General features: G+C 42.7%; 1 protein-coding gene across 1 annotated transcript; it reads right to left on the bottom strand.

Annotated features, from left to right (window-relative positions):
- Positions 1-558: 558 nt before the first annotated feature.
- On the bottom strand, positions 559-23,698 carry PI4K2A (phosphatidylinositol 4-kinase type 2 alpha). Its single transcript, XM_081157619.1, has 9 exons — positions 23,172-23,698; positions 14,744-14,944; positions 10,739-10,870; positions 10,247-10,400; positions 9,885-9,946; positions 8,396-8,495; positions 7,037-7,170; positions 6,483-6,542; positions 559-3,001 (listed from the first exon to the last, which is right to left on the bottom strand). Exons 1-9 carry the CDS (start codon positions 23,607-23,609, stop codon positions 2,840-2,842), a joined length of 1,443 nt encoding a protein of 480 aa, XP_081013745.1. The 5' UTR covers positions 23,610-23,698; the 3' UTR covers positions 559-2,839.
- Between the last annotated feature and the right edge of the window lie 328 nt (positions 23,699-24,026).

Raw genomic sequence — 24,026 nt, 5'->3', positions numbered from 1 at the left:
TCAAAAGAAGTATACCATGTGATCATTCGCATTCAACTCCCCTCCCACCCATCCTATCTGCCTGATTATCCATCACTTTAAAGGAGCCAGGGTTCAAAGTGCTCCAACCACACGCAGAGCAGGACTGCCCCCTCGTGGCCAAGAAGAGAAGGTCCATATTCCTTATTCCAAACCCTTGGGGCTAGATGATTTTGGAATTCAGAATTTTTTCAGCTTTTCAGAAGTAGCCAATGCAAATACTGTATAATCCCTAGTAGGGGAACATCTCATAACAAAACATTAATATTTCTGCAACAAATATTCACACTAAGGGCTACATGACAGTTACAAACAGGTTCAATGTAGGTCCAGGTCAGTTTTGGTGTCAAACCGAGTTATGAGAAAATGTTTGGTTTTCAGAGCACTAAGACTTTGGAAATGAGGATCTGGATTTCCCCTAAGAGAGGAAAATTGACTCAGGAGCCATGTCTTAGCAACTCATGGAAACGCAGGGTTCTCTGTCCTTAAAATTACATTCTACCTTGTCTTCCTTCCAGCAAAAAACACTAAACAACAAAGGTCAGAACTGGACTTGTTATTCATACATTTGCATTGATTTAAATATATTACATACAATTTCTACAGTGCATTAGAAGTACAATAAGAGGCAGCAGGACTCTCACAGCCCAGCCTCTACTCCCTGACACTAGGGGACAGGGCCTATGGCTGGCAGAGGGCTGGGCCATTCCATGAGTGCCACCCAGAAGCCTGCCCTGGCACTCTGGGCCCCTGGTTCTCCCAAAGTCCACATTCAAGGCAACCTGAGTACAGGCTTCAAAGAGAACAGAGACAGGCCAGAAAGGGATGCCCCTCCCACTCTTTTCACTTGCCAGGACTGGGACCAGCCCCCTCTTACACTGGCCCAGTTTCCTTCTCACAGAGCTGGTCTGGATGAGGGCTATGTGCAGATCTGCTTGGTTGAGGGAGCAATAAGGTTCCTCTTTAGACTCCTCAGGCTCTCTTGATGACCAGGTGGAGAGCTTTACCACATGTTTGTATAAAGATGTCTATATGGAGAGCTAAACCACCTGGGTCCCCTTCCAGCCTCTGGGAGCCCTGCTGCTCCTGTGGTCTGAGGGCAGACATTCTTGCAAACATGGTCCCCAAGGCTAGTGTCTCCAGGTTGGCTGACTGGGATTGTCAGGGCTGGGGCCAGCAGGGGAGCTGTGCCTTCATCCTCAGGGCATGCACATCCAGCTCCCAGAGGCTCTTCCCCTCAGCTGGATGGAAGCCCAAGATAAGCTGGCTCCTGGGGGCTGGAATGGAAGGGCAGCCTGGCCCAGCTGACAAGAGGGCTGTACATCTCTACTCTGCCTCCTGGATTGCGGGAGCTGGGCAAACAGAGGGCACAAGCCATAGTCCTCGCTCCCTTTCTTTGGTTGTTTATCAAACCTTCAAGATAGTTTTTTTTCCAAGGCTGATTGACCAATCGCAGGGTTCCAGAAACGTGGTGTCCAGTAGCATAGGGCTGCTCCTGAGCCACAGATGGCACCCTCTTTACTCTCTCGTGAGGCCATTCTTTGCTTTGGTGTAGAATGGGCTTGGACACCTGGCAAGGGGATAGCTGAGGGAAAAGAGACATGGAAGCAGGAAGCGCACTGAGCTGGACAGGCACTGGGGAACAGTTTGAAGGCCTCTCTCCTTTGGGCCCCACCTTTCTTAAGAATCCATGGAAAAACTGGCATGAAACAAGAAGTCAGGGACCAAAGGGCAGCTACCAATTAGGAGGCTGAATTCAAGTCCTGTTACCTCCACCAAGCAGCAGTGGTAGCATAAAAAGGCGGCCAAAGACATAGTATCCTGTCCTCTTAGGAGCTGAGACCCACTCCAGAACCCAAACTGAACTAAGTCAAAGAGTTGAGAAAAGGAACATTTAAAATAACAGGAACAAATTAGAAGACTGGAAGAGTTTATCACCTGTGCTAGGGCCAAGGACTCAGGAAGCAAGGCTGGGGTAAGTTTGCCCATCGACCCCTTATAGATCCCAGCATACACTCAGGCTACATAAATCAGTTGTCCATGCTGGGGAGTCCATATCCTCCCTCTTGCCTTTTCCTGAGTGACAGGCAAGCTGCAGGCCTGCGTTAGAGAGGTTGGGTCCCTAGGAGGGCAGAGAGCAGAGCTGATCTATAGGATCATATACCAAATTGCTAGGAAGTCTAGAGCAAAAGTACCCCCACCTTACAAATTGCATTTGGAGGCTTTTGGTCAGTCTACTGCACTGGTAGGAGGAGAAGACTTGGCAAAATCTCAAAGGAAAGGTGTGGCTTCTGTCTGCCCCAGCACCACAAGTCACCCAGCTGCCTTGGTCCATGGGAGTGAGGAACTTCGAGGCACCTGAATGTCTGGGTCCATGCAAATCTAGGTGTGGATTCGAGGTTTCTGATATGAAAGAATCTGGGATTCTGCCTGGGTTTTGCTAATAATTTAAATTTTTGTTTTGTTTGTTTCTGATGCAGAATATAATGAGGAATTGCAACAGAGCAAGGTGTCAGTGAGGAAAGGGAATTTCCCAGCCTGCCCTTAGGATATATTGGAAGGCAGATGCTCCTTCCCGGGCATCTGCACTCCTTGCATGGAGCTGCAGCCTTCCTCAGCACTCAGGAGAGCCCACCAGCACTCACTGTCCCTCTGTGCTTCTCCCTGCGCTTAGGAAAGCCCTGAGGGGGTTGGTGAACAGAGAGGGAGGGCTCTCAAGAGCACTGCTCTCTATTGGTTTCTCTGGCTTTTCCTGCAACCCGCTCCCCAGGCTTCCTCCCAGCCCAAGTCTCAGGCAATGCGCCCTTTTCTGCCTCTCGCGCTACCACCACGAAAAGAAGGGCTTCCGACTCTGAAAGCTCTGTGTGTAGGACTCGCTAGAAGACCGCTGGTGGGAACGGGCCGTCTCAACAATCACGGGTGGCATCTGGACCAGGTGCAGGGGACTCTTGTTGTCTTTCAAGGCCTGAGTCAGATTTAGGATCTGCAGTGGAAAAAATGAGATAAATTAAAGAAAGGCCTAGGCAACTAGGTCTGCCTCTGAAAGAAGACTAGCAGACAGAATACTCCTATAAATCAATGAAAAAATAAACAACATGCTAATGGAAAATTGTACAAATAGTCTACTTATAAGAGTAGGAATATAAGTGGGAAATATATAGAAAATGGAAACCTCTCTAGTCATTTTAAAAATAAAAATTACAACAAATATCTCCTATATTTTGCCTGTCCAGTTAAAAAAGATACAAAAGAGCCCTGGTCAGTGCGGCTCAGTTGGGTGAGTGTAGTCCCGTACACTGAAAGGTCACCGGTTTGATTCCCAGTCAGGGCACATGCCCAGGGTTCAATCCCCGGGTTGGGGTGTGTGCAGGAGGCAACCAACTGATGTTTTTCTCTCACTCTCCCCTTCTACCTTCCTCTCTCTAAAAAAAGAAGAAAAAAAAGTCAATTAAAAAAAAACATTTTAAAAAAAGATACCGAAGATGGTGACTCTGAGTTGGGGAGAGGTTCAGAGACGTGGCTATCGGGCTGTATGGTGAGACAGTCTTTCAGAAAGGCCAGTGGACAATAAAGGCTTAATGTGAACAGGCCCTCTGACTCAGCACTTCCATTTTTAGGACTAAGGAAACAACAGTGGACATGCACAGAACACTTAGTTTTAACCAATACAATGAAGTACTGTTTATAAAGTGAAAATGATATAAATGCCCAAGAGTATGGGATCAGTTAGTAATTTAAGGGATAAGAAACAAACAACTAGAAAGGATATTTTATTGGCATGGAAAGCTGATTACAATATTATTAGAGTAAAAAAGAAAGGAGATAAGGAACCAGTATTATAATGTGACTTCACCTTTATTTTCTAAAATCCTATCTTCCTATCTACCTATCCTCAGAGAAAAACAGTCTCTAAGTTGGTGGTGATTATATATGGGTCAAGGGATTACGGACGATTTTTATTTATTACTGTTTATCCTTATTTTAATTTTCCTATAAAGATATGTATTTTTAAAAGCCAAAATTTCAGTTGGATTCTCTCTCTAATGCTGTCTCTTCATCATCTTTTTATTTAAATAGAATTTTTACTTTGGAATAATTTTAGATGAACAGAAAAATTGCAAAGATAGTACAGAAAGTTCCGGTATACGATTTATCCAGTTTCTCCTAATTTTAACATCTTACATAACCATGGTATATTTAGCAAAACTAGGAAATTAACATTAGAACCAAACTCCAGACTTACTCTGGATTTAATTGGCTTTTCCAGTTCTGTATCCTGGATTGCATCCACATTGCATTTAGTTCCTTATCAACTCTTGTCTGTATTTTAGAGATCTTTCAGATATGTGCCTATGGGGTCTCTCCCCCCAGCCCTCCTTTCCTCTCTCTCTCTCAAAATCAATAAATAAAAATAAAGATACGTGCCCATGGGGACACATTTTCTCTTCCTTGTCAAAATTAGAATCACCACCATTTATGTTCTTTGGTAGGATAGCCTTCTCTAAACCACTAAATGTTGAAGATTTTCACATCTAGGCCACAGACACATGGTAGGATAAGTTAGGCTGCACCCTCAAATCACACAGACACACAGCCCTTAAGCCAAATACCCTTGGCCTATAAATGCTGCCCATAAAGAGGCAGAGATTCCCCTGGAACAGAGGTCAGAAGTTGGAAGTAGATCCTACCAGTAATTAATTCCTTTTTTATTTATATGTTTTGGTACTCGTCAGCATCCTACACTGCTTCAAAGGGCCTTGAGCACAAGATCAGGAGCTTAAAATGGAATTGGAGTGAATTGTGCAAAAGATCGCCCAATTTAAGATGGAGGATTTTAAACCTGTCCTGGCTGGGTCTTCCTGTGCTTCCGCTGGTTCTTTGGGTTAGGAGCACCTTTCATGAATGAAGCATTTGGCATAAAATGTCAGTAACTTACAGCTTTCAAAAGATTTGGCAAAAAAAAATCTATATATATAGAGAGAGATAAATAATATAGATATATATAGATTTTATTCAGATAGATAATATATACAGATATGAGATAAAGCAAATGTGGCTAACTAAATGTAACAATTGGTGAATCTAGAAGATCATACTCTTTCAACTTTACTCAAGTTTGAAATTTTTCAAATTAAAAAGTTGAAGAGAAATTTATAGCAGGCACATAATGGTAAAGAATTATTTGAAAATGTTATTTAAAGAGGTTTAAATAACCTCTTTAAACCTCAGATCCTGAATTCATTATCCAGCTGCTAGTGAGAAGCCTTTATTTATGGTGAGTAACCACCACCACTCAAGTCCATCTCTTGGGGTTCGTCACTCCTCCCCTTCAGTTCAGGGCCCTTGCACAGCCCACTCTGTGATTAGGGCTTCAGTAGGCAGAGGGCTGGAACCTCGTTTTCCTGCAATATGGCAGATTTCTGTAGGGCAGAGAGGCTTGTTTTGCCTCGATGTGTGATTGGTAAGCAAGTACGGATGTGACTAACATACTAGCCACCTACATGCTGGGGAGAGCCGGATGCTCACTGAACTTTATGGTGTTCAAAATAGCTAACACACATATTGAGTATTTCAATATGCCAGGCACTACTCTGTTTTAAATAATTTCTTTCATACTAACCCTATGAGATAGATGCTGTTATTAATCCCATATTACAAATGAAGAAATTTAGTAACTTGTCCAAGACTAGTAAATGGCAGACCCAGAATTTAAATGCAGGAACTCTGACCAGTTTGTGCCCTTAACTGCTAGGCCATCCCAGCTCTCTTTAAGAAGACTTCAATGTGATAAGTAGAATGTCAGTGTCCTACAGAGTTTTTAAACAACTTTTCAAGCATATTCTTTACTGTGCTTTGGAAGATCAATAATGCCCCAGGGTTTCCTTAGCTCTCTTTGAAGGTCAAGTGGAAAGAGAGGAAATAATATGACATAACTATAACAACAAAAATTATAACCATAGCCAGTATCTGAGTGCTTATCATGTGCCAGGCATTGTTTTTACTAAATACTTGATACTTATTATCTCATGTAATCCTCTAGCCAACTCTGCAAAGTATTCTTACTCTCATTATATAAACAAGGAAGCACAGGCTCTTGTCCAAAGCCATGGAGCATGTAAACGGTAAAGCAGTCTGACTCCAGAGCCTAGCTCTTAACCACCAAGGCATATGGTCTGCCTTGAGCAACTGGAGCACAAGGGGTCACTGGGTAAATTTACCAACGAACTATCCAGCAATTAGCACAGAAGTAAGTATATAATAAGCACATCACCAACCAGATACCCTGGAGGAGGTGGGAGACTGGGGAGGGCTACCTTTCCTCTCATGTGTTAATGCAGAATCACAAATATGTAGGACATAGACTAAAAAGAGTGTAAAATACAATCTTTATATATTTACTCAACAAGAGCATATAACTCTTCCAGAGAGATTCCAGGGATTACACTAAGATGTCCTGCACTTACCTGTCCCCGCATGACAGCAATCTGCTTATGGAACTGGCCTCTGTCAAAACCAGGATCCTTCTGCAAAGGGCATAAGGAGAGGGAACCTGCATGAATCCCTCAGAAGAACCCATTTTCCTACCAATTAGAAACTTGCTAATAAAGAAAACCTACACAAGGCTTGTAGTGTTTAGTGAAGTTAGCTACCACCCCAGGAACTCTGTTTCACAGTTGGGGAAAGAGAGAACAAGTAAGCATCTTGTCCTGAGTCTCATTATTAACTCTAAAGAGCTCCAGGCTCCAGTGCTCCATTTGAAAATGAGAGCTCTACAGATACACCGCAGCCACGAACCACACGATACCCACCCGTGTGATTCATCACAACTGCCAATTTCCGCCCCCAAACAAATCCAAACTAGATCCTGCTATCCACATGTGGGAATCTTGCTCTTCACTGGTTAACAGGTCAGAAGAGTGTTAGCCATGTTCTCTTGGCTTGTAGTAGGACCAATTAGAAAAACCTTTAAGAATTCCTTCTTCTATATGGTTATAAGGCTGACATTTCCAGGGCTAACCTTGAAGAGTTCATATAGGTCCTCCTCCAAGTCCTTGACGAAGTTAGGGTCCGATATCTTTGGAAGAATCAGATCTTTGATCTCCTGAGAGAATGGGACTTTTGCCTGGGGCAACCAGGCCCAGTAAAAAGGATCTGAAAAAAGGAAAGGTCAAAAGCAAAGCTGGTATTGAAAAAAAATCCCTGCCCATCTATGTCCACCCTCTTCCTTGACATACAACAGAAAAGTTACAAGAGTTGTGAACCCTAAAAGTTATACAGTAAGTAGAGGAACTACCATTCAAACCTAGGTTTGCCTAATCCCAGAGCTTGTGCTCTTTCCTAGATATTACATGATCTTCCAAGACACAAGCCTATCTAGAATCAATGACTTACCCCTAAGACACTGAGATACTCCTGAAAAGACAAACTAGCACTACAAAGGGGCTAGTTATCCCCTACTTGTATATCTTTCTTTCTAAAAGTTTCTCAATTATAATGTGGCAGGAGTTGGCTTCCAGGTGTCAACAAGAAAGACAGAACACTTGACAAAAGTTTATATTTAAACACAAATAGAATAAATTTTTAAAAAAGTAGTCCTGCCCTGGCTCAGCAGTTGGAGCATTGGCCAGTGAACTGAAGGGTTCTGGGTTTGATTCCCGGTCAAGGGCACAACCTGGGTTACAGGTTCAATTGACCCCAGGCCCCCATTGGGACGCAGGTAGGAAGCAACCCATCGATGTGTCTCTCTCACATCAATGTTTCTCTTTCTCTCTCCCTCTCCCCCGCCCCCCCCTTTCTCCCTTCCACTCTCTCTAAAAAATCAATGGAGCCCAGCTGGGCATGGCTCAGTGGTTGAGCATCAACCTAGGATCCAGGAGATCGCAGTTCGATTTCTGGTCAGGCCACATGCCTGTGTTGCGGGCTCGATCCCCAGTCAGGGGCATGCAGGAGGCAGCCAATCAATGACTCACTCATCACTGATGTTTCTATCTCTCTCTCTCCCTCTCCCTTCCTCTCTCTGAAATCAATAAAGATATATTAAAAAAAAAAAAAAAAAAATCAATGGAAAAAATATCCTTGGATGAGGATTAACAACAACAACAAAAGATAGTCCTCAGAAAGAATGAGAAAAATGCAAAACAGAGATGAGAAAACTCAACTCTATGCTTCTAATGGCAATAATATAAGGTAAAAATTATAATATTAGCTTACATTATGGAGTTGCTGCCATGTGCCAGCCATTGTGCTAAAGTGCAAAAACCACATTATTTCATTAATTCTTAGAACAATCCTATGATACAGGTATTATTATCTACCTTGCACAGACAGAAAAACAGACCTAGCAAGAGCCAGACCAGACAGTGATCTTGAGACTTACATGCCCTCCAGGAGTCAGGATGCTTCAGGGGGAAAGCCAACCCATTGTCAATGGCAGCCACCTTGATAACAGGCTCCTTCACCACTACCCAGTCTGTGTCCTAAAGAGCAAGGAAAGACTAAATACTTAGGGTCCCACGTGCCTCAGGCCCTGTAAAGTAGTAGCAAAGCATCCCATCTTATCATCCTCAGGCACCAATCCATAGTCAACCTCTGAGCTGGTTTCCACACTGTTACCTGAACTTAGCTTGTTTAGGGTTCTCAGAGTCCCTTTTTCATCTTAGAAAAGGTACACTATCCCAAGAGTTTCCACAGTCGTTGGTAAGAAGGGAAATGACAATAACAAATAACTATAAGCCATTCCTCCTAGGGAAAGGCGATTAGATTCCTGAGGGTATGAAAAAAAGAAAAACAATCAGTATCAGTTGATCAAAGTCCTTCTGTGTGGACCTTGACTCAAATGACACTTCAGTGGTGGTGACATTTTTCCAGTGAGATAACAGAACCATGAAAGATAACAACTGGTCGCTCGTGCACAAGTCTGTTCCCTGCTTCAGCGACTCATAAAAAGGAAAAGGACAGGAGCTGAATGCAGAGTGGGGCAGGCTACCTGTGACAGCCCACATCAGACACACTCATGACTATCTGCTTGGCCCCATGCTTCAGGCTCACAGGCACATCACAGGAACAGGGAATGTGGGTCCAGGACACCTATACCAGAATCCCCTGGGATACCTTATTCAAAGTATAGAATCCTGAGTTTCACCCACCATAATGGGGGAAAGGCTTAAAGAATCTGTACTATTTTTAATAAGTTCTTCAGGTAATTCTGATGTACAAAATTTGAGAATGACTATTAAAGAAGTGAAAACACTATGAGGATGTGTTAACTAACCTAATTGTGGTAAACATTTCACAATATAATGTATCAAATCATCATACTGTACACCTGAAACTTACACAATGCTTGCTACTGTTATCTCAATAAAGCTGGAAGAAAAAACATTACGAGGAATACAAAACCACCTCACTCTCTCCTTCTCCAGGTAACCTTCCCATGAATTTTTAAATATGCAGGATAGATAAATGTGTTGAACCAGGGGAAGAATGAGAGAATAAAGAAAACTAAGCAGCTTTCTCTAAGCTGATGTTCTTTGGAACTGTGGTCTGTTGTGAAAAAAGTGTTCCATGGTCAAAACAGTTTAGAAATCGCTGGGCCAATCAAAATTAAACAGGTTCATTAACTCCTCAGAACTTTGCTATGCTACTAAGCAATGTGAAAGGCATAAAGTATGTCCCAAATTTACTTGAACTTTTCTTCATTCCATTTGCATTAACATCATTTAATAGCACATTCCTTAAAAAACCAGACAGTAGAAAACGCTACCAAACATTAACCTATCCCTTCTAAATACATGTACTACCCTAATTCTCCTGGATGCATATACTGCACCTCATCCTCTTCTTCAAGATACAGATTAACCTCTTACCCGAGAGCTAGAACTATCCATTGGACAGTCATATTTAATCAGCCAGTTGTCATTGCCACGATCTGTGAACAGAAATATAAAGTTAGCAAAAAATAAAACAACAACAAGAAACAGGAGCAACTTTCATTTTCATGGTGGACTAGGTATTTTGGACACGTGGACCAATCACTCTACTAAGAACAACTATAATTATGGATAAAATATTCTAAAATCTCTTGAAGACTTTGGAGATTTTAACAAAACTGTTCTGTGATAGGTCTTGCTGCTATAAGAATGATTAAGGCCCTGGCCGGTGTGGCTCCAGGCCTCCCCCTGTGCCTCACCAGTCTGGCGCAGGGCAGAGGACCATCACAGCTGCTCACCAGTGTTGCGAATAATGTAATCCAGCACCACCAACCGCTCAAACTGCAGCAGTAGTTGCCGGTTAGTGTTCTCAGGGAGAGGTTCTGCTTCAAAACGCCGTAGCCAGTAGTCTGCATCTTTATAGCCTTCAACAAAGAGCTGGAATGAACCAACCTGCAACCAAGAAAGAGGTACAGCCCAAGTTCAAAGATCCCAAGAGTAAGCCAGGGACCCACTAAGGCCTTGTGGATTTTATATCAGAGGAGGAAAACGTTTTCACGATGTTTGCTTCTTCATTTCCTTGCAATTACAGGAGAAAAGGGTTGTGACGATGACTGCCCATCCAAGTTCAAGAAGCCCACTCAAATGGTCAAGAGCAGTAAAGTGAGAAAATTAGAGTCTTAGCCCCTTGATAGAAATGAGGAAGACAGGAGCCTCAGGGCAGGCTGTTCACATGTCCATATGTGAGTCTATAGGCACCCTGCTTCAAATCACATAAATGTAGTCTATACCTTTGGTGGTAGCCCGATGCGGTTAAACCGCTGCCCAACTTTTGGCACTTTCTCTAGTGCAAGCCGCTTGCCCCTGGACTTCACTCGGTCAATGGCACTATAGTTGAAGGTCTCACTGGCCAGATGTACTACCTATAGTGGAAAGAGAAGAGATACCTAGGTTAGAGTCAAGTTTAAGGAACTATCCCACTACGGCAGAGAATAGCTTAATACTTACCAATACTGTTCCTCTTCTAGGACACACAGAAAGAATACATTTCTCAGCATTCCTAGCAGCTAAGATAGAGTATATGACTAGTTTGGGCCAATGGAATGTTGACAAAGTGATGTATGTACACTACTTCCAGGTCTGGCCCCTAAAATCTCCCATGATCTGTATCACATTCCCCAATCTCTGCAGCTGGAAATGAAGAGCTGTGAGATAGCAGAGCCACATCACAGGAGGACACTTGTCACTACATGGAATGACATGGGATCTAAGACAGCTGCCTAACTGGCATGCACCTATGATGTGAGCAAGAAATAAACTCCTATATTAAACCACTGTGATTCAGGAGTTGTTATAGCAGCTGGCATGAATTACACTGACTAATACAGCTACCTCCTGTAGGAGAAGATGGCCCAATGCCTGTTTTCTTTCCAAATAAAAACAAATTGCAATTTACTCTATGCCCTTTATTTCCTTTTGAATTTTGTATGATATGTGATTATTCACATTCAAAAAATAAACATTAAAGTTGGTTTTAATTTTTAGTGAATTGTTATTTATACTCATATTTATACAAACTATATCTGGAATATTACACAAGAAACTAGTAATAGCAGCTGTCTCTGAGAAAGTAAATTCAGTGGCTGGAAGACGGGTGGGAGGGAAGCTGAATTACTCTTCTCTGTTTACTATCTTGTGCCTTCTGATTTTAGCACTAGATGCATGCATTGCCTATTCAAAAAAAAACAACTTTAACAGGCCATCAATATTATACTTGATCGTCAAATTGTGATGATATCACTATAATCCATAATCCATATGTACACCTACTGTAACACTTATCACATTGTCTTGTGATCATCTATATGTATATCTAACATCTCTCTTAAGACTAATGAAATTAGGGAGGAAGAGAACATTTTATTCACATTAGCATTCCCAGTATCTAACATAGTACCTGGCACGTACTCAAAAATATTAAGTGAATGAATGAGTTATAAGCTTCTTTCAGAGACCACAGTAAGTGGATTTTTGCATATAAATATGTGAAATCAAATTTATAAGAAAATTCTTTTCCTATGTCTTGTAAAATTCATTACAAATTACTAATTATTTTGCCCATGAAAGATAGAGATAGAAAGGGGCAAAATACTTCCCTCCCTCCCTCCTTTAACACATCATCCAGTGTTAAAGGAGTACCTAAAATGTATGTGCAAGGTATTGTAGGATGGCACTCTCTGCCTTACAAATCAGGAAACTCAGGCACAGGAATAAAGAGGAAAAAGGGCTTTCCTAAGACTATTCTATCTTACCTGTTTCCATGGTAAAACCCTGGCTCTCTCAGGCCATAAACCACTTTTTCCCACATCAGATTTATTTTCAATCACTCTTTTTAACAGCCCCCCTTTTCCCTATAACTAATGAAACCATGATAACATGAAACCTTACAGAAACAGAGAGCAGAGACAGCAACCAAGTGAGAATTAGAGCCTTACTATTTGAGGGTCCATTGCAACATGAGCCCCATTTCCTTAGTGACAGATGCTTTGATCAACTGGATAGAATCCTATCACAGGATGGGGAGGTGGGGGTGGGGGTGGAGATGCTCCCTCTTACTCTCTCCAGCAGCTGTCTGTTCAGCTTACAAAGTTCTGTCTCATCTCAGTCTCAGAGAAGACAAGTGTTTTTGTCGTTGCTGACTTTTTGATGCAAAAGTTCCTTAGGCCTCATTAAGGTTCTCTAATAGGGAAAGAGGAAGACCAGAGATGGAGAAGAACGGGATTGGGGGGAGGGGGTGACATTAATGATTAGAATAGTCATAAAAATACCACAGGCTAAGATGTATGGAGTGTTTACATTGTGCCAGGTACTGGGCTATGTGTTTTACATGGATTATCTTGTGTAATCTTAACAGCCACCCTATAAAGTAGCAACTATTTATATCCCTATTTTTATAGTGATGAAACTGAGCATGGGGGTGGGAGAGGCTCTTAAGTGACTTTCCTAAGGGTCACCCACTAAACAGCTGCAAAGCCAGAATTCAAACTTAAGCCCTCTGCTTCTCAGGTACCGCACTCCAGAAATAGGCAAGCAAGCAGGCACAGGGCTGAGGGCCCTCTGCTATTTACCTAGTGAAGAAAGGAAATTAGAGTAATGAACAAGGAGTATTTAAAAGAGTTTCTAGAGTTTAGGAGGGGACTATAGTAGAAGGATTTCAGGTTAGGCAGGGGATCATAGGAGCATTATTATATAAGATGGTCAGAGTGTGCTGTTTAACTATATGCACACACAGAGGACTGAAGCCTGAAGGGAAGGAATGGGCTGTGCAAGGCCAGGCTCTCCGACACCTTAAGTTAGGGGATTTCTGGTACTGTTTCTCATCATTGGATTTTATTCACCAATTCAGCTCGTCTTTACCGAATGCTTACTATAAGTATAGTACTTTGGGAGGTGCTGAGACTGGGAGAAGGGTATTTCAAGAAATGGTCCCTGACTTCTAGACTTACAAACTAGTTGGCTTATTGTTTGGAGTTTGGTGGCAAAGGAGCACACACAATTAAATATCCACAACAAGCACATTTTCTCTAAAATACCCTGGGAAGCCCTGGCCAGTGTGGCTCAGTTGGTTGGAGTATTGTCCTATACACCAGACGGTCAAGGTTTGATTCCTGGTCAGGGCACATACCTAGGTTGCAGGTTCGATCTCTAGTCGGGGTGTGTAAGGGAGGCAACCGATAAATGTATCTCTCTCACATTGATGTTTCTCTCTGTCTTCCCTCTCCCCCCTCTAAAATAAAATGAAATAAAATATCCTGGGAAAACAGAAAAACAGGTTTGAGGGGAAGCTGATCAGACTGTCTCCTGATCAGTCTCTTTGCCCACAGAGTCAGCTAACTAAACCTGTGAAGAAAACTTCAAGCAGGGGTTTTTAATCTAGAGGCATGGTTCCTACTGGGTTAATGGACTTCAACTGGTCTATGAACCATCTACTGAAATTATATGCAAAACAATAATTGCAAATATGTGTACAGGGGTTCTTAACCTGGCCTCAGGAAATTTACTATTTCCTGATATTGTACGCAATTAATTCTGTATTTAAGCAATTTTGGGGGCTGAGGAGGTATGATCCAGACCCTTCATTAGAACCTCAACTAAGTCTATACCACATAGAAAGTCTATACCACATACAATGTGTGTGCAAATCCATTCTAAGTGTGGATTTGCCTCCTGGGACACCAATTTTGTTATGTTTAGACAAGTACCAGAATTCCATAGCATAAAGATGAGGGAGGAGAATTCCATGTCAGTTCCCTATAGGGGTTCAGGCCAGATCTTTACTCTAACCCTCAGCCCATTCTAGTCCCCTCTGCCAGACCTTTCATAAGTGCTTAGCTAACATCAGCTAGTCGATTCTAGGCAGTATCTAAATCCTGAAATGGTTTGAAAATCTAAGAGAGTAAGCCACAAAAGTCGCTAGGTTTTAACCAACTTGAGATTATCTGGGATCCAAAGATGCAGGGAGCCCATAAATGTGCACCAGGGGGTTGGTAAACTTCCTGAAATTGTATGCAAAAATTTTATGTGTATCCTTCTCAGGATAACTTTCATCAAATGATCAAATAATGAGTTTAAATCTAGCTCCCCACACTCACACCCCTGCAAAAAACGGCTGAGAACCCTAAACTCAGGGCATAAAGCACCCTCACTGGACCTAATGGTCTCACTAACATGTAGCAGGGATTAGGCCCAAGAAAACTCTGGCCAAGCAGTAAGGCCCCTGGAGACAGGTCACTGACCTTGGTACGGGGTACAATGTTGAGTTCCAGTTTTTGGTCCACGAGGCTGGCCCCTGCCTCTGAGAGATAGCCCTGGTTGAGGACAAGGCAATCACGGCCAAAGCAGCAGGGACAGCACAGCTTCTGCAGCCACTTGGTCCACTTAGGATTAAGGTGCCCATATGGCTCTTCATTCTTGGGTTTGAAAACAGCAGTGATCTTCTACACAGACAAAAGAAAAAGAGGACATTAAATGTAAGATTATTAAAGTTGCTCACAGACCAGGTCGGCAGGAATATAGAAAGCAGTGAGAGGGCATGGGCAGACAACCTCTGTTTACAGTCAGACACTGGCTTCCTCCCAACTTATAAGGGGAAGACACCAGCTCATGTATGCACCTAAGAGACCCACTGAAACAAAGGGCTGTGGCCAAAGAAGGTGCCAATTCTGGTATATGTAGTACAACAGATTGTAACACCATCAAACCCCAACTTCCAAGGTACATACATACACACTCCTGTTCTGCAGCAATGTAAAGACTCAAAAAGTTATCAACTGAAATGAAATTAGTAAAGTATAATGAAATGAGGTTAAGAAAATTTCATCATCGATGGTTGATTTTCTCTGTCAGCCTTACTATCCTACCCTTTAGGTGTAATGACATCTTACAATAAAAAGTTTAGAAATGACAAAAAATAAGAAAGCAAGAGAAAAGAAAAACCACAGAGGTAAAAAAGAATCTGTCACCTTGTTAGAATGGGGTTTTCTTCAGTCATTCTGATAGGCAAGAGACCAGGACAGGAGAGGCCACAAAGATTAAATCCATCTTCTCTAGAAGACAGTAACTTAATCCTCAAAGGTCCTGGAAACAGGGGATGCTGCTGCAACCTGGAAACTATGGTCCTCCCTCCCGAAGATTTCTTCCCCAGGCCAGTCAGCTCTCTGAGGTTGTTTTTTAATTTTTCTCATTCCCTGCAGTCCCCAAATTGGGCATTTCAAAGAAAGAGAAGTAAATATGCTATTCATGTGACGCCTCCTCTTATCATATGACTCCCTCTCCCCTCACCCCACCACTAACTCGAGCTAGTCTGGGTCATAAGACATTTTCCTGTGGGTATCACTTCCTGAATGGCAGGTCACAGCAGAAAACATACACCCATTTGCCTGCATTAAGAAAGTACTCATATTAGGAATTGGCTAGGCACATGTCTTCAACAATATTTGGTCAATCATGAGGCCAGTTCCTTCAAGAAGCTTTGTAAGGATATGAGAGGGCTAAAAAAATGCAGAATTCTCTTCCTCCTTTCAAAAGAATCAATTTATTCTTAAAGATAAACTTATCCACTGGAAAAAGTATAATGCATATATTCATATCATAAGCCAGAATAACATTCTTATTCAAAGTGGCTGGCAAGAGGCCTAAGTTAGCAATCTTCCTCTCCATCTCTGCTCCCTGGACTCCTGGGCTCTGAATCACACAATAGCTCGCCACTCAGAGGATGACTGATGAGTCTACTGTAACTCTCTGGAACCTCGGCAGTGAACCACAGGATAATGTGAGGCATGTCCCACGGCCCAACAGTCAATTCAACTGAAGCACAACGTGGAGTTCAGCAAGCTGGTCCCCCAAAGGGAGAACAAGACATTCCTACTGCTAGCAAGACTAAAAAATGCCAGGGCTGAGGCTTAAGGACTCCCAGCTAAAGAAAGCAGAACTTGAAAGCCAAGAGTGCAGCCAAGCATCATGTATGGACTAACCTTTCAAACTCTCAGTTTCCCTCCCCCATAAGGAGAATCAGAAAGCATCTCATCAACTCTAAAAGCATTAGCAATCATGGTTATCTCAGTACAACAAGGGGTTCATTAAATAATAATTTCTAGACTAGACAAATGAGGCAATGGTAGGGTAAGAAGGATGGAGGAACTGAAGGACATTTAGACAGAAGGGGAGATAAGTACCTTTCAGGACTAAGTATAGGCCTCAGTCCAATTCAATTCTGTTAACATTTGCTTAGTACCTAGTTTGTGTGAGCACTTTGCAGGTTTCCTAGAGAGATACATAAAACCACCCTGGCCTAATCTCCAAAGCTAATGATCTTTTCATATAATCAACTATATTACTGAAATATTTAAGAATATTCTCCTTATTCACAGAAAACCGCTTAAATTAGAAAGACACCCAGCAGTATTTGGTTGAGAAAATGATCACTGCCTAATTTTTTTCACCATCCTCTCCTATAATATACTTTCAATTCCTTTATTACATTTAGGAAAAAGCTTCAGTTTGATAGCAATCTTTTAAAAATATCTTTCCTTAACACCCACTTATTAATCCCCTTGTAACAAAGGTGGTGAGACACAGGTAGCTTAAGTAGCAGCAATCCACAAAGTTGGGGATAAAAACAGAACTGCACAAGGAAGAAAGAGGACATTAAGTGGCTGGTGTCAGAATCCACAACCAATAACTGGGACATGGAACCCAAAGGGTTTCCTCTATCTACCCACCAGCCACAAAGAAGAGGGTAGTATGCTATACTAAAGAGGCTTTTTCCTCCAGGAACCTAAAATCTAAGAGTTCAAGCAATCACTCATATTACACATGAAATATACAGAAATAACTTTTAATAAGTTTTCTTTTAAAGTTTGGTAAACATGAAGTGGATGGTTCTCAAACTTTTGGTCTCAAGATCCCTTTAAACTCTTAAAACTTAGTAAGGATCCTCCAAAACTTTTGTTCATATGGGTAAAACCTGTATTTGCTGTAGTAAAAGTTAAAACTGAAATGTTAAAACTATTTATGAATTCAGTTAATAATAAAAATAAACCCACTACATGTTAGTATAAGTGACATGTCTTATAAAAAATAACTATATTTTTAAAAACAATTTTTAGTGCCCAACTGGTGCGCTCAGTTGGTTGAGCATTGACCCACAAACCAGAAGATCATGGTTCAGTTCCAGGTCAGGGCACATGTCCGGGTTGCAGGCTCAATCCCCACTAGGGGGCGTGCATGAGGCAGCCAACGAATGGCTCGCTCATCATTGATATTTCTTTCTCTTTCTCTCTCTCTCTCTCTCTCCCCCCTCCCCTCTTCCTCTCTCTGAAATTAATAAAAACATTTTAAAAAAACACAACAATTTTTGGTGATGAGATTGGCAATTTTTATAGTTTTGCACATCTCTCTAATATGTGGCTTATAAAAGACAACTGGATCCTCACATCTTCCTTAATATTAAATCTGTTTAATATCACACATCATTTAGGCTCTGGAAATCTCCACTGTACACTTATAAGGAAATTAGAGTGGAAAAGGCAAAGTCTTAAAATTATTGTGAAAATAGTTTTGACCTGTGGACCCCAAAATGAACTCCTAGGGATTCTTAGGTCACACTCTGAGAACTGCTGTATTCTATATTAGAGTTTGGGGGGAACAGCCCCCCCCTACTTAGCTATTTAGATAGAGAAGCCTTATTTTCATATTAACTCTTACAAAAGAGAGAGAGGGGTTACTTCAAATATATGAGACCCTGAAAGAAGATGGAATCCAAATAGAATATAGTGGAGAGATTTAGCCTGTATTTACTTTCTTAACCAATGTCTTTGACCCCACCCACCTGCCTCATCCATCAGAACTTGTGGCCTGGGACAGCTGCCTGTAACAGATGGTAGATAATACTTAAAATCTCAAGAACTACATTTATATTTGATAATCAAAGTTGACTGTCTCTTAACATTTTAGTTAAAAAAAAATTAATTCTATTTGGGTTCTTTATTTGGCTATCAGTGTGGTTCTCAACCAAATATAAGGACATCAGAGTTTCTTGAAGATACATATTCAATAGTACAACATACTTTTATATTTGAAAAATGGAAAAAGTATTGTACTGATTTCATGACGAACTCTTGGTGGATAAAGTATTTTTAAAAGGTTGAAAATTATGATATAAGGCCAAATTCCTAAAACATGTGAGCAGTATCTATAAAATTGTGAAGCAATTAGGATTATCTATCTAATGGATTACTATTCTCAACGGTCACAAAAGCATCTTCTCAAAATCATATGACTTTTGCCTTGCTCAATGCTAATGCATCCAAGAAAGCCTAATCCAGAAGTGAATGGGCATATAACTTAAACACAAAACATTCTGACTAAGCAGGAACCATGCCAGGGGCTTTCAGGTGTGCTATCCCACTTAGATCTTCTCAATAAATTAGTGAATCACATGCTATTCTATGATTCTTGGCAATATGAACATCTAGTATTGATGGCCTCACAAAACAGAAAATGCTCAAAAAATACTTTTGTAGGTGTTTGAGTATGAGACTTGAAGTGCAAGGATGTAACTGAGGAGGGTAATAGGAGTACTCTCTACCATTACTTCTGATGTAGCATTTTCCATCTTACTGTTCCATGTCCCCACTTGCACGCCCTGAGGGAGAAACCACCCTAAATTGAGAAACGAAGTCAGGACTGTTATCTTCAAAAAACTTTTGGACTGTTTAGTTCCAAAAGTTCCCCTAATCTGTTCCTCTTTCTTCCTTGGGCACAGGACTCCTGACTTTTAGAGGGGCAAAAGAAAGAGTAGTTCCCAGACACTGCTGCAGCTAAGTTCAGGAAAATGGATATAAGAAGAGTCTGGGGTAACTTCTAGGAAATGCCTTAAAGGGAATGGGCATATGTTCCCTCTCCCTTTTCTTCTTCCAACCAGCTGAAAAGCAGATAAGATGTCTGCAGTTTGACTAGCCATCCTGTATCGTGAAGTGGAAGCCACATGCTAAGGATGGCTGATCATCTGGATGGAAGAAGTTTGCCTCCCTGATAAAGTTAAATGCCATGCCAGCCCTGAGTGTCCTATATAGCCTTTTAAAATACATATATATCTTTATTGATTTTAGAGAGAGGGAGAGGGAGAGAGAGAGAAACATCAATGATGAGAGAGAGTCACTGATTGGCCGCCTCCTGCACTACCTCTATTGTGGATTGAGCTCACAACCAGGCATGTGCCCTGACCTGGAATTGAACCTCGATCTCCTGGATCATAGGTCAGTGCTCAACTGCTGATCCACGCCGGCCGAGCTAGACTTCTTTTATGAGAATTACATATACTTTTATTCCAGTCATTATTATTTTACATTTTCTGTCACACACAAATTTAATCCTAACCAAAGTAGTAGCTGAAAAGATAAATCAGGAATTCAGATGAATGACTAACTCTGAGGCAACAGAGTTTAGCAGTATGAACTCTAGAGCCAGTTCTCATGGGTCTGTATCCTGCATCCCACTTACTAGCTGTGCAACCTGGGACAATTACTTATACTGTGTGCCTTGGAATCGTCATCTGTGGGGATAATAACAGTACCTACCTCTGAAGGTGTTATTAGAATTCAGTGAGTTATTAATTGTAAAGCATTTAAGACAGTACCTGGCATATAAGAAGTGCTATCTAAGTATTTGTCAAGTAAAATAAACACATTTGGAGCAGCACCAAAGGTGACTAGACCAACTACAGTGAGCCTGTGGGCCTCACTGACACACCACAGGATTTAGGAAGTGGTCCTCTGCTCTAAACCACATTCTCCTCAGTGGGAGCAGGGTGGTTACATTATTAAGTTTTGTCAGGGCATATGTGTTTCAACATCCCCTCTAAGAAAGGACAGTGGCCAGAGAATTATAAAAACTGGGATCCCACAAATCACCAAGAAACATACCCATAGTCTGTCATTCTCTGTGGCCTATATACTGAGAGGTAGTAGTCCTTTATCTGCCAGGTAGAATTGAGAGATCATATTACGCCCACCCGTCAGAACACCTGATCACTTCTCAGCTGATCTGAGGCACTTCCAACAGAGCTGTAACAGTGTTATGACAGAAAAACAAAACATTCCCTCCTGCTCCTGTACCTAGCAAAGATAGTCAACAAGCTAAAATAAAAACCACTCATATCTTAGGTGTCATTCTGGTTCCTCAAAAAAAAAGATGAAAGCATATTGCTAACATTTAAATCTCAGAAGTCCCAGCTCTCTTTTCTTCTAGAAGTGATGGTTCCCCTTTGACCTTTCCATTTAACTCACTGTTCCCTTATTTGAGGGACTTGGAAATTCCTATTACTCTCAAAGCTTTCCCCAACTTAGTGTATGTTAATTGAGTTGATGGCAGATTTGCTCTCTGGTTCTTGATGATAATTCAGGGATGACAACATCTGGGAGAATAACTAGATCATTCAATGAACCTAACCAAGAGCTACGAGTCACAGCCCATCCTGGCCACTCAGCACTCCTATCAAAATAGCACATCACCCATTTAAAGAGATCACATAGGAGAGATGCAGGGAAATTTTGAAAGAGCCTTAACACCCATCATTCTAATAAGTATAACAATGACATATTTTTCCAATAAACCATTCTGGCCCATCTGAGAACTTTGGCAGAGAAGACTTGATTTTTTTTTTAATACATATTTTTTTATTTCAGAGAGAGAAAGGGGGGGGGAGAGAGAGAGAAACATCAATGATGAGCGAGAGTCGTTGATCTGCCGCCTTCTGCATTCCCCACCCCCACCCCCACCCCTCAGGGGATCGAGCCTGCAACATAGGCATACACCCAGTCGAGGAATCAAACCATGATCTCCTGGATCATAGGTCGATGCTCAACTGCTGAGCTAAACTAGTTAGGCAAAGACTTGATATTTTTTGACCCACTAATATTCCAATGACACCTCTGCAGTTCTCAAAAGAATAAAGGTAGGTCACTCTGAAAGATGACCAGACATTCAAACTGCAAACCAGGAAAATCTATCAGATTGCCACTGCCTGCCCTCACTCTAGCTGCTTCAAGCTGGACATCTAGAAATCTCAGCTGGCTGCCTTCAGAACTCAGAAAATTAGATTATAGTCTATTCCAATCATTAACCTTTGTTTTTCTTTTGTTTCCATAAAACTGCCTCTTATTAAATAACTTACTGTATAATAATAGGCCTAACTTTGAGGCCTATTATTTGTATGGGCTCCTGAAATGAGACAACTGTTTAACTGACGAATTCTCAAGTCTAAGAGATGGTTCAATACAATGGCGCAATCTACCAACTCAGCTTCTTGAGCTGGACTTCTTGGGGAAGTTTCAAAGGTAGGACTAAAGGGGAGCAGCTTATGCTACCCAAAAATGTGCCACTTTTGCATGTGGATTGTTTGAGCTAAAGGCAATCAAGACCTAGCTGACTCAGGAAAAACTTTCACCTCTCCCTTAACTGCCTAAAAAAACTTAGATAGGAGGCCTGGCCCAGAAAAAGAGCTACTACCAGATAGAATTTTTTTTTATCTGACTTACCTATATATCAGGAAAAATATCTGATGAGCAAACACCTGCTCTTCTTAACTTCCCCGTGAATTGCCCTCCTCCCCTTTGAAGCCTTAGCCCACATCCTTTAGCTGAGATGGCATAAAAAAATTGCCTGACTGCCTTTGGATCTCATATGTTTATGGGGCTCTCGTAGCCTAGGAAGTCAAATTTGTTTTTCTCATGTTAAAAAAATAAAGGCCATCTCTCAGCTGTCCTGATCACTCCATGCCCCATCCCATCCCCTTCCCCCTTTATACAAATTCAAGGGACAAAATAAAGGTCAGCAAACACTTTGCCTTAGCTGAAAACCAAACTATGATAGTCCAGGGAGAGAAATAAAAGTAAAAAGGCAGTTGACAAAAAGAGAACATCTGTAATATTTTCAACAATAAAGATAAATTTAAAAAATTTTAAAAGGCAGCTGACAGTCCTGTGATCCTAAAACTCCATTCTAAGCTTGAGGAACCATAAAAAATTTTGCACTTCCCAAAAGAAGTGAGCAATAACTAAGACAGATGAAAACTGGTGATTCCACCCACTCTATCACCACCGTCTGCCAATAAGAGTTGGGAACGTGGCAGGAGACATCCCCAAGCACAGAAGGCTGGAATTGAACCCTCAAGAGTTCCTGATGGGTTACACGTCCTCCTCAATTAACAGCGACAACGCTGGTTTGGTCCCAAAAGAGAGAAAAACGGGCCCAAACCTCAAACCTGTAAATCTGCAGGGTAATGGCCGAATAGCAGTCTCTGTGATTTTACAGCACCTACTAGAAAGCTGCAACTCCCGGCGCTTCTCTGTCCAGAAGCAGATTGCCCCACCACACCGCTGGGCCCCTCGCCTGTATCTGGTCAATTTCCTCTTTTCATTTTTCGCTCACTCCTCCCCCACCAAATAGGTTCTGATTTATTTCTTCATTCCGCAGAGCTTCTCCATCTCCAGTCCTCAGTGGCACTCCAAAACCCTGCCAAGGGGCTCGGCACTGTAAAGTTTCTCCCCTCTGCAGCCTTTCTTTCAGCCTCCCTTCTCTCTCTGGCTGTGAGAAGCCCCAAACTCCCCTGGACAGGCCCACCGACCCCGCAGCCGGCGGCCGCGGTCACCAGCCCGCTCTCACCCCCTGAGGGTCCTTGACGAAGTAGCTTCCGCTGGAGCCTTGGTAGATACGCTCCGGGAAGATGCAGCGCTCGATGGCCACCTCGGCCTGTCGCACCACCGCCTCGAACTCGGGGTCCTCCGGAAACTCGTTCCGCTCCCGGTGGGCCTGCGCGGCGTGCGCAGCTGCCGCGGCCTGGGCGGCCAGGGCTTGGGCCTGAGCCGCCACGGTTTGGGTTTGACCCTGGGCCGCCGCACCCCGGGCCCGATCCAGCAGTGGCTGCCGCTCCCGGTCATGGCCTGGCGAGCCCGGCGGAGAAGGGATCGGACCGGCCGCCGCCGCCGCCACTCGGATCGCGCCCCCCGGCACCTGCGGAAAGTGAGCGCCCGAGCCGGACGGAAAGGTGTAGTCGGGCGGTTGAGCCCGCTCGGGGGACACTAGTGGGCTCGTCTCGTCCATCCCTCAGGCCGCCGGCTCCGGGACCCGGCGCGCAGCACACAGCTGAACTCCCGGCCGGGACCAATCCACAACACCCCCAACCCCCGCCTGGCCAACCAGGTCGCTGTGCCTCTTTGGCCCCGCCCCTACCTTCCCTGTTTACTTGGCGACGAGTAGGCACGACCCCTCGCGCTCGAGCAGTAGCCAATCAGAATCAGCGCCTACGCAATCACGCTCCGCAATTTTTGCTCGTCACCTTTTGTGAGGACTGCGCATGCTCCGGGAGCCAAATTCGTGTCAGACGCGCCCTCCGCTCTTAACTTTCGATTGCTGACCTATCTTTGGGGGTTTTCAATAAAGTAGCCTACCTAATTGGTCACTAATTATTGAGTGCCTACTGTGAACCACTGTAAGACTGGAGAAATAGAATCTTTGTAT

Source organism: Miniopterus schreibersii, assembly GCF_964146895.1.
Source record: "Miniopterus schreibersii genome assembly, chromosome: 14".
Lineage (NCBI taxonomy): Eukaryota > Metazoa > Chordata > Mammalia > Chiroptera > Miniopteridae > Miniopterus > Miniopterus schreibersii.
Note: the sequence above shows the minus strand (reverse complement) of the source record. Positions and strands in the feature narration are given on the sequence as shown.